At 35.1% G+C, this 11219-nt stretch overlaps 2 protein-coding genes across 2 annotated transcripts; one reads left to right on the forward strand and one right to left on the reverse strand.

The window, feature by feature from the left end:
* Window positions 1-494: 494 nt before the first annotated feature.
* Window positions 495-2432, reverse strand: LOC131028436 (nudix hydrolase 8-like). The gene is made up of 8 exons (XM_059209259.1): window positions 2103-2432; window positions 1936-2001; window positions 1708-1845; window positions 1373-1450; window positions 1216-1266; window positions 1066-1100; window positions 872-980; window positions 495-763 (listed from the first exon to the last, which is right to left on the reverse strand). Exons 1-8 carry the CDS (start codon window positions 2292-2294, stop codon window positions 581-583), a joined length of 852 nt encoding a protein of 283 aa, XP_059065242.1. The 5' UTR covers window positions 2295-2432; the 3' UTR covers window positions 495-580.
* A 2219-nt stretch (window positions 2433-4651) lies between these two features.
* Window positions 4652-5410, forward strand: LOC131028376 (nudix hydrolase 8-like). The gene is made up of 4 exons (XM_057958642.2): window positions 4652-4725; window positions 4800-5011; window positions 5105-5170; window positions 5261-5410. Exons 2-4 carry the CDS (start codon window positions 4820-4822, stop codon window positions 5408-5410), a joined length of 408 nt encoding a protein of 135 aa, XP_057814625.2. The 5' UTR covers window positions 4652-4725; window positions 4800-4819.
* The last annotated feature ends 5809 nt before the right edge of the window (window positions 5411-11219 follow it).

Genomic DNA, 11219 nt, shown 5'->3' on the forward strand with positions numbered 1-11219 from the left:
GGCGATTACTATACATGAATCTCAAGAATCAACACTCAACAATCCAGGGCTAAAATTTTACAACTTTGTCTAGGGTTAATTAATAAAGGGTCTTCGAAGAGACCCACCATTTAATTCCTTTGATCAATATATACAATATATACATTTTACATAAGATCAACCACTCATAATTTGTGATATAAATCCATTAAGTATTAGTTTCAATGTGTAGGAATGAAATAAATAAACAAGCAAAAATCTCTTTCCAAGCTCATTTCATGCAACCAAAAGAAATCATGATGTACAAATTCCTCAAAATTAAGATTGTTACAAATCTTTCATTGGATTAAATATAAACAAATATATAATAAAAAAATTTCTCAAACTTTTGATAAAAATATTGTATGTACAAAACATGTAGACAATACAAAAAAATAAATAAAAAAATATCTCTCTTAACATGTTAAACATAATATTCTCTAAGGTAATCGTTGCACCTCCTTATGCAACGTGCAAGCAATTTCTAGACCTAACTAGGATGGATGTATTAAAGTGAGTGCCTGGCATCCATTCTAGCTTTGTTCTTCGGTTTGCCGATAAATTATTGAGAATAGAGGGCATTGCAGTAGAATGCAGAGGGTTTGCGCGAGTTAGACGATATCCCAATGCCTGAAAATCCTTTACATCGTCCGTTGACGTTGGCAACACACACGCCGATCATATCTTTTAAAAGTTTGCTTTGCTGATTTTTAGGTTGAGATGCAAATTCTTCTATCGCCATCCACTAAAAAAAAACAAAAACAAGTTATTTAATTTGAACCCCAGTTTAAACGAATATTGAAACTATCCAGCTTAACAATATCGAATCACCGCCGCATGTTTAAACGCGTACCTTGGCTGCAGAAATTTCGGTATCTTGCACCACAATATTAGAAGAAACGGATCTCAACATACACACGAAGAGCATATCCGATTTTCCAAAAGGGACATTGTGACCATCCCTGCAGTTCATGAAGGTATAACTTATCATTCTTTGTACCAACTATGAAACGAGTTATAACTTTGTGTAATGAAAGTTTTGCTTACCTGAAGCCAACCACTTCTACGAATTCTGCATCAATCTGTAAAAGCACAAGAATATAGTTTGGATTATAAGAAATTATATTGCAAAGAAGTTAAAAATCCCGATTCAAAGGAAAAAGATGAGGTAAGTGACATTAGGTAAGTGACGTTTACCCCTGTTTCTTCGTGAACTTCTCTTATGGCCCCTTCCTTAATGCCTTCCCCCTACCAGAAACAAATTGCCCATAATATATTAGCGGGCTTCATGTAATTTCATGTAAAAATTGAAGTGTCATAAATTTGGTTTGATAACTGAATTTGACCCTGATACCTGGTTAATCCTTCCTGTTGGCATCTTCCACAACCCAGAATCTTTGTAAGGTCCACACTTTTCCTGAACTACTAGAACCTACATTGCCATTGTCATAATAATTTATGTATTTATCACTTCAAGCCATTGACCCACAACCGCTATTAAAATAACATTAAGGGGGTAGTCATTATATTAATTATACATTTTCCCAGTGATTAAGAAAATCAAATCCTTTTAACACAAACAAACACTTTAAAATACTCGACATCTTTTCACAGTTACATTGCTATGGAGCGGAGGAGAATATTAAGCAGAACTGCGCTACATTCGGATATACCTAATATTACAATTACCTGTCCCTCCTCGTTGAATACAAAAGCTGCAATTCCCACTTGATGTGAGGCATTATCAGGGATGGTAGGAGGAGATTGAGGGATCCAATACACTAACATCACATATGAAGGCTCAGCATGGTGATACCAAAATCCCACCTGCAATTCACCAAACACCGTTGAAGCATAAACGAATGGCTTGGAGTGAGAAAAACATCAATGGAGATAGCGAATTTATGAAAAACCGACCTCAATCGCAACGGGGACTAGCTTCGCCTGGCCCTTGGGCACTTTAATCCACACCCCCTTCTTTCCCTGTATACCCATTGATCCAACAAGTGTTATGAATTGAAGGAATTACTTACTAATGTCTTGAGAGATTTGTATTTAGAGTTAACAAAGCAGTAAACACTGACCTGGCGTGCCCAATGAGAAAGTGATGCCCTGAGCGAAGCTGCAAAACGAGTAGCATCGTTTTGCATATTCCCAATGTCAACAACCACACCATCATATCTGTCTTCCTGGGCTTTGAGCACTTCACATATTTCGTACAAAACAGTGTCAACATCATTAGTGGTAGCCGAAACCTCGTTTGTTGGGAATGCCATTGTGCAGTGTAAACACCACCCGCCAAAAAAATATTCAATAACTAGCGATGCAAATTGAATTTGGCTTCTGAGTACCCCTGCGAGCAGGATTGAATTTGGCTTCTTCCTATTTCCAAATCGTGTGCAAAACAGATTGAATTAAATTAGCGCCAGTGCAATAATAGTATGTGGTAGAGTTTATATATATATATAAAATCGTGGCAACAACTAGAGAAAGTTTCTGGGATTTCAGACGAATGCTTCGGCGCGGGTAACAACTAACTACCGCTACCCTTCCTTACAGCGTAAGCGTAGCAATAATGAAATTGGATACCTGAAAAACTTATCAGAAATTCGCAGAAAGGCTATTGAAACTTCTTGTTAGTGAACAAGTAAGCGCGCTAGGTACTACGTTTCAATAATAACAATAAGAAAACAGAAAAGCGCGTGACTAAATATTCGAAGGCTGAAACAGTGATAACGAAGCAGTAAGCGTTTAACCTTGCCACGCAGGTTTCGATTGCGACTCTCCGTATTTTATTGACATTCCATATATGCTACGACTATTTGTTCGCGTTGACCCTTTCTGAAAACAAATAAATACTCTATAACAAGTATTGCATGGAAACAATCGGATGTTAAACTTTTTTGGACACTCTATCCTAAGCTTCACCTAAAGTACAGTCACTTGGAGAGGAGACACTTACTAAAGCAGTAATTTCAAACAAAGAATTCACATATTATGCTAGACCACCCATAGATGGTGAGAGAGCATCATTTGATGCTTTAAGATAAAATATTTTGTTGAATTACATAAGAAATAAGTGCAATATATTATTATTTGTATGATTGCAACTTTTTTGTTATATATTAGCGAGTGTTCAATTAGCTAACACCACTTGTGGAACAAAGAGTATGTTTCATTCACCATGGGAAAGTATGCTTAAAGTTAGGATTTCATGTTTTATGTCTAGTGAATCCAAGTATAAATTGTATTGATTTAATATTATAATACGTTGTGTTTATGGGGCCAAATGGAAATGGGCACCCTGACTGGAAGGAATCTCGAGATTCTTTGGGCATGACAAAAATAAATCATGTCACTTGAAAATTGTAGTATGGTATGTAAGATCATCTTTTCTTTGTGAGATGTTTAAGAGTTTTTATGAGATTGTAAGATGTATAAGAAAAATTATGATTGTAATTCCAATGGCGAAGAAACCAAAACAAAAGGACATGATCGATGTCGTTTAAAGGAAACACAAAGTCCTACCAAAACTCTTGAACATGCTACAACACATCCGTTGATTATAAATATTACAAATACTCTAAACTCTACAACATTCACATCCTCTTGATCACTTCATCATCTTCATCAACTAATACCTAATGCCTGAAATCATTACAAAAGCCTGAATATATAGAAGTCTTTTGAAATTAGAGATTATATAGATGATTCTACAATCAAGACCGACTTGATCATATATTTAATATTTTTTTATTTTAACTTTATTTTGTTCCTTCTAGAATATTTTTCTATTAACAAGATTTTGTGTATATATTTTGTCTTTGTCATTTAATGGCTACATTTCATTAGTGAGAGAAATTAAATCTTTCAACAAAAAATATAAGTGAGGACAACTAGGATTGAAATTTCAAGTGAAAAAATGAAAGATAGATGATATGATGTAATGGGAAAATCTGGGGATAAAGGAAGCAACAATGAATGGTGTGGTAGAAAAAAATGGGGACAAGGAAACCTCAAATCTCTTCTAGAATATTTATTTTTATTTTTGTTAATAAAGGTCAATGTGAACAAATAGTCGTCGTATATTGAAAGTTAATAAAATACGAAGGTCGCGAGCGGAACGAACTGGGAGAGTCCCAAGAAGCTGCGCAGCAGGGTTAAACGCCTACTGCTTCATTAATCAGTGTATAAGAATCTGAATTTGCTTTGCCTTCAGCCTTTGAATTTTTTATTGTGAGATGGTCACGCGCTTCTCTGTATTATTATTACTAAGACGTAGCAGCATAGTTGTTCATTACCAAGAAGTTTCGATAGCATACTTGTCCCTAGCGCAGCATACTACTTCATCAACAAGAAGTTTCGATAGCCCCTCTGCGAATTTACGAAGAAAGCTAATAAATCATTTGCGTGTCCGTAGAATTTTTTAAGATAAGTTTTTCCCTATTTGTCGTTGCTTTGCATACAAGTTTTCAGTTTTCCTTTTTGGTTTGTGTAACGCTTACGTTGTAAGGAAGGGCAGCGGTAGTTGGTTGTTAACAGCGCAGAAGAATTCGTCTGAAATCCCAGAAACCTCCTCTCATTGTTGCCAATAATATATATATATACACTTCCCCCCTCTACAACATATTACTATTGCACTACTAATTTAATTTAGTCTGTTAGGAAGTAGCCAAATTCAATCTTGCTCACAGAGCTACTCAGAAGGTTAGCATCTCTTCCTGCACCACTATGGTTCCTTTTCATTTCATTGTGCTAGGTATTGAACTATTTTTTGGCAGGTCGCTGCTTACACTGCACAATGGCATTCCCAACGAACGAGGTTTCGGCTACCACTAATGATGTTGAAACAGTTTTGAACGAAATATGTGAAGTGCTCAAAGCCCATGAAGACAGATATGATGGTGTAATTGTTGACACAGAGAATATGCAGAACGATGCTTGTCGTTTTGCAGCTTCACTGAAGGCATCACTTTCTCAATGGGCACGCCAGGTCAGTGCTTACTGCTTTGTTAACTCTAAATACATATCCCTCAAGACAATAATAAATAGTACCCTCAATTCATCATACTTGTTGGGTATATAGGGAAAGAAGGCGGTGTGGATTAAAGTTCCCAAGGAACAGGCGAAACTAGTACCCGTTGCGATTGAGGTCAGTTTTTCAAAACATCGCTGCTACCATCGACGTTTTTTTCCCTCCAACCCATTTGGCTAGGCTTCAATACTGATTGGTGGATTACAGGTGGGATTTGGGTACCACCACGCAGAGCCTTCATATGTGATGTTAGTGCATTGGATCCCTCAAACTCCCCCCACCATCCCTGATAATGCTTCACATCAAGCGGGAGTTGCAGCTTTTGTATTCAACGAGGAGGGAGAGGTAAAGATGTAATCCAGTTCTTATATATTGTAGTTACTCTGCTTAATATTCTCCTCCTGTCCGTAGCAATGTAACTGTGAAGTGTGAAAAGACATTCACTATTTTGAGTGGTTGTTCGTTTTAAGAGGTTTTTTTTTCCTTACATAAATTATCGTGACAATGGCAATATAGGTTCTAGTAGTTCAAGAAAAGTGTGGCCCTTACAAAGATTCCGGGTTGTGGAAGATGCCAACAGGAAGAATTAACCAGGTATCAGGTTTAAATTTCCACATCAAACTAAATTCAAGACCCTGCAGTTTTTACATGAAATTACAAGACGATACCTAATGTACTTATCGGCAATTTGTTTCTGATAGGGGGAAGGCATTAAGGAAGGGGCCGTAAGAGAAGTTCAGGAAGAAACAGGGGTAAATGCCACTTACCTCACCTTTTTCCTCTGAATCAGGATTTTTACCTTATGTTCAATATAATTTCCGACATTTTTTTTTGATAATTTATGTATTTTCATGTACTCTTACAGATTAATACAGAATTTGTACAAGTAGTTGGGTTCAGGTAAGCAAAACTTTAATCATTAGAAAAAATTGTAACTTGTTTCATAGTTTGTACGAAGAAGGATAAGTTTGATCTAGCTCTCTAATAGTTGTGATTGAACTGCAGGGATGGTCACAATGCCCCTTTCGGAAAATCCGATCTGCTCTTCGTGTGTATGTTGAGATCTCTTTCTTCTAATATTGTTGTGCAAGATACCGAAATTTCAGTAGCCAAGGTACGTGTTTAAACTTTATTTCAATATCGTTCAGTTGGATAACTTCAATATCGTTTAAGTGGGGCTTAAATTTGTTTTATTTTCAGTGGATGGCAATAGAAGAATTTGCATCTCAACCTAAAAATCAGCAAAGCAAACTCCTAAAAGATATGATCGGCGTGTGTGTTGCCAACGTCAACGGACAATGTGAAGGATTTTCAGGCATTGGGATATCGTCCAACTCGCGCAAACCCTCTGCTTTCTTCTGCACTGCCCTTAATTCTGAGTAAATTATCGGCATTTGCAAACTGAAGAACAAAGATAGAATGGATTTCAGCAATTTCATTCAATACATTCGTCCTAGTCATGTCTAGATATTCCTAGCACGCTCCGTGTAACAATGATTTCCTCGATAGAATATTATATTTAAGTTAACATGTTGGACGAGTATATTTTTTTTAATCAAGTTTTGAAATAAATACAAATTTTTCAATTATATTTGAAAAATATTTGTATTGTATATTTGACACTATGATCATTTGAAACAAAGATTTGTAACAATTTCATGTTTGAAGAATTTATATTTATGATTTCTTTTGTTTTTATGAAATGAGCTTAAGAACTATTTATTTGTTGATTTATTTTGTTTCTACACATTAAAATTAGACTTTAGTGGACTTATACATAAATAAATGGTTGATTTTATGTAATATAAATATATTATAAATGAACTCATACATCATCTTTCTAAAATTATTTCTCATACTCTTAAATTGTATTCTTAAGATGTAAATAAAAGAGTCACCAAATATATCATTAGACGATAGTGTGTACACACACAAACTTTACTTTAAAAAAATGACATTGTACAGTTGAAATAACATGGCACTACGCACTTATGATAACTTCCACTTCATCTTTAATGACTTTCTTTCATTGCACGTGAAGCATGAAGATGCTTTTTAAAAAATAGTAGCTTTACAAAATGTTCATGCGGAGTACAACTATTCATAACTATTTAGCTAACTAGTTATCTAATGGTCATAGCCAACTATACATCTATGCAAATTTCTAGTACATCTTTGTTATACCAAATTCAGACCATAGTCTTTTCTATACATATAAATGTGGCTATGCACTGTATCAAAGGCGATATTTTCTTGAAATATGTTGTCTTTATGAATGATTTTTTTATTGTTAAAATTTAACCTCGTATGTTTTACTTGAAAATGTATGATGTGCATTCTTATCTATGCTGTAAAATATGACACTTGAAATTTGTGAAATATTTTTTATCTTCGCATCTACATTTTTTTCTTGTTATTTCTACATTTATTTAGAATTCCCTTATATTTGGTATCAAAACCTATTGCTTTCATAGATATCTTTTTGCTATAGTGTATATATTGCCCTTTCTTGCATAGTCTATTTGCATCCAACTCCTAAACTCCTCCCACTGTACTATTTTCAAACTTTTTATTTTACATACTTGCTTTGATTTAGGTATCAAAAATAAATTTCTTTTACTTCCCCTAATTCCTAACCAAGCTCTAGTGACTAATTAATTTTTGTTATACATAAAACTTTGATATTAGCTAGTTACAGTGTGGTGAGACTGGTTGTATTATAATACTACTTTGAAATAGAAATATGGAATCAATTTTGTTTCAATAATCTACTTATCCATTGCTAACTGCACCTTAAGGGATCAATCCTTAGTAGGATTTTTGTGTTTAAAGAATTCATACCAAATACAATCCATTCTTGTGAGAAGGTAGATTTTTAAAATTCAATAATAGATGCAACAAGACTCCAATTATCCAAAATCCATAATCTAAAGTCTATACTATCCAGAGATAGAAAATTGTACTTTGGAATAAAAGGCTTTCATTTCCTATCATATTAATTAACTCTACTTGTGAGTTAAAAGTTTATTTTTAGGCACGCAGTGAGGTATGTTTTAGGCAAGTAGAAGTTTTTTATTCAAGAGAACCAATGGCTTCAATAAATAGATAACAATCACAAAATTATAGAATAAAATTATACACAACAAAGAATAAGCTGGCTACATAATAACTCCAAATCAAAACTCATTCCAAACCACCAAGCACTTTCCAAACCAAACTGATTGATAGCCTTTGTGTGTGGATGTTTATACTATCAAACTCATAGGTAAATTCAAAGAATATATAATGCAAGTAAAAGAAAGATACAATCATCTTGATATATATATAATTTTGTTTTAAAAAATAAAATAAAATATATTTAAAAATAAATAAAATAATGGGGTCCACAACCCTGGGACTACGACACCTGCATGGGGATGTCGTAGCCGCAAGGACTATAGTACCCTTTCAACTATCTCAAATAGATGAAAAATGAACAAATTATTTCTCAATTGTCTTAAAGGTTACATTTTATTGCAGAACAAAATAAAATGTAACCTTTAAGATAATTGAGAAATAATTTATTCCTTTTTCATCTATTTGAGATAGTTGAAAATGTATTTTTTGAAAAACAAGAGTTATCAAGGGAAGAGGAAAAAATAAAATATAACCTTATTATTTTTGTTACATACACATGCACGCACACTCACACACACACGCACATATGTATGTACATACATACATACATACATACATACATGCATGCATGCATATACGTTGGGTTGTTGTCATTGATGTGGTTTGGTCTGTCATGTATGTTTTGGTTTGGTCTAGTAGTTTGCTTCAGTATATGTTATAGAACCATTTCTTTAGCTTCTTTATTATGCAATGTACATGCATGTTTACTTCATGCATATTTGAGGTCTAGTATCTACCTTACCGGAAGATATTTTGGGTCCGGTCCCATCCGGATGTGATGAAGGCATAATCTACAAGGCATTTTTGGATTTGGTCCTATCCAGACATATTAGAGGCATGTTCTACAGAGTATTTTTGGAACAATATCGAACCCAACATCTTATGAAGACATTTTTTAATTGTATGTGGATATTTCGGTCTCACCCCTTTTTGGTTGAGCCAACTAATCATAATATATAGTGTAGACATATATAACCATCAATTTTGCAAGTTAGAGATACGGTTTTTGAAAAATAACTATTGTGTACGTATTACATATGCGAAAAGGTTTTTGGATGTGAATATTGTTATGTGGTGTATGTACAATGAATGCAAAAAGCAGTTTATGCACTTCAATGAAATTGTAATTCATGCATATGTCTGATGCAACTCTAACAATTCATGTAATTCCTACCATGAAAACCATAGAGAGACTATCAGATAATTTTAAAACGTAGAGATAATTTTTTTAAAATTAACAACTACTCATTAAACAACATTATTACATTTCTCATTACAAATTACAAATGCAATTTTAACATGAACAAATTAAACTAAAGTACACAATCGGAATTATCATATAAACATATTAAACAATTTTAACATTCTTTCCTAGGGTATCATAATGTTTTACTGAATTACTTCAAATATGGTAATACACAACATCCATAGATGATCAATGTCCATATACAATGTATATTCATTTCACTCTATTATATAAGTCAATCATTAAGTTTTTATTACATCATGTACATGTATCCTACTCCAAGTATACATCTGTAAAGCGGAAAATGATCGAACCCTAGTTGCTCTCCCCTCTTCCAACTCCAAGGAGAGAGAAGGGAGGTCACTAGAGTTGACGGTTTTCACTTAGGGGAGACTTTACATTCAAAAGAGGGGTTGAAACCCACAAGATCCAATCCCACACAATGCAAGATTGGATTCTAAATGAGTTTCAAGGGTTAAGACAGCAAGGCTGCCCTCTTTTGTAAAGAATGTAGATAGAATGATTAAGCTAGGAATGCATAGAAAGTGAGAAAGATTCGCTTGTAAACTGAGATAGGGATATAGGATGAAGCTGCGGACCTGGAATTAGCAGTAAAATGTCGATACGGCACTGTCCTGCAAATTTGAGTGAAAGTTGATGGGACGATGGCGCCCGGCGTGCACACGGTCCTTCGAAAAATTCGCGAAACGAAGGGGGATCTATTCGTCTTTGCACAAGGATTCCAGATCTTCAATTTCAGCTGCGTACCTACAACCTACACACAGAAAAGCAAAGACGATTGGGGGGTTAGGGATTAGGGGTTTGCCCTTAGGTCAAACCCCGGTTTTGGAATTAACCAAGAAATGAGAAATGCTGTAAATGTCAATGTTTGTAATGTAAAACAAGTACTAATACCTTGTTGTAAGGATGTTTGTATCCTTATGTGCGAAGGTATAGATGTTGTTGTATGTTGTATGTTGTAGTAGTATGTAGTAAGTGATCTCCTCTTCAATGGTTGAATCCTTGTCTTGAATGCAACACTTAGCCTTGAATGGAGACTTAGAATGATCAATTGCTTGAAGGAATGCTTGAATGCTTGAATGCTTGAATGTTTGAATATCATTTCCACGCTTTGTACACATATATCCTTCCTCTTACAAAATGGGAGAGGAAATGCCATTTATATACTTGCCAATTAGGGTTGATAGACTGATTTTTCCGACCTTGGGCCGACAAGGAAAGATAATTTTCTAATTTGCAAACCAAAAAGACCCGAAGCCCCAAAGGAGACCGGGCCCAAAATAGGGCCAGGGACCAGGGCGCTGGGCGCTCTGGTCCCACCTCCCGGGACAGCAGGGTGCAAAGGAGGATCAGGCCAGGGTGCAAGAAAATGCAGTTTTTGGTGTCATAAACAGATTTCAGGGTCTCCATTCAGGTTTCGTGTTGCGTCGCCATCGTGAAGACCGAAATGCAGTCGAAATTGCAAGTGTCACAATTTTAGGACACTACATTTAGCCCCCACTTTAGCGGGAGTATGTATGCTCATACTTCCGGTAAAGTACAAGGAAACAACATTGAAAGACTTTCACCACGTCAAGGAGGCAAGACACACCAAGCCCCCAGTGGACTAAGGATCTTACGAATTCGATTGACAAAGTAAAAGGGAAGATCACGAGGGAGAACCATGACTTTCAGTAGTAAGGTCCCCTCACTATGAGTCATGCAAGAGAAATACCAAAAATT

This window comes from Cryptomeria japonica, chromosome 7 (assembly GCF_030272615.1).
Source record: "Cryptomeria japonica chromosome 7, Sugi_1.0, whole genome shotgun sequence".
In the NCBI taxonomy this organism is placed as follows: Eukaryota; Viridiplantae; Streptophyta; class Pinopsida; order Cupressales; family Cupressaceae; genus Cryptomeria; species Cryptomeria japonica.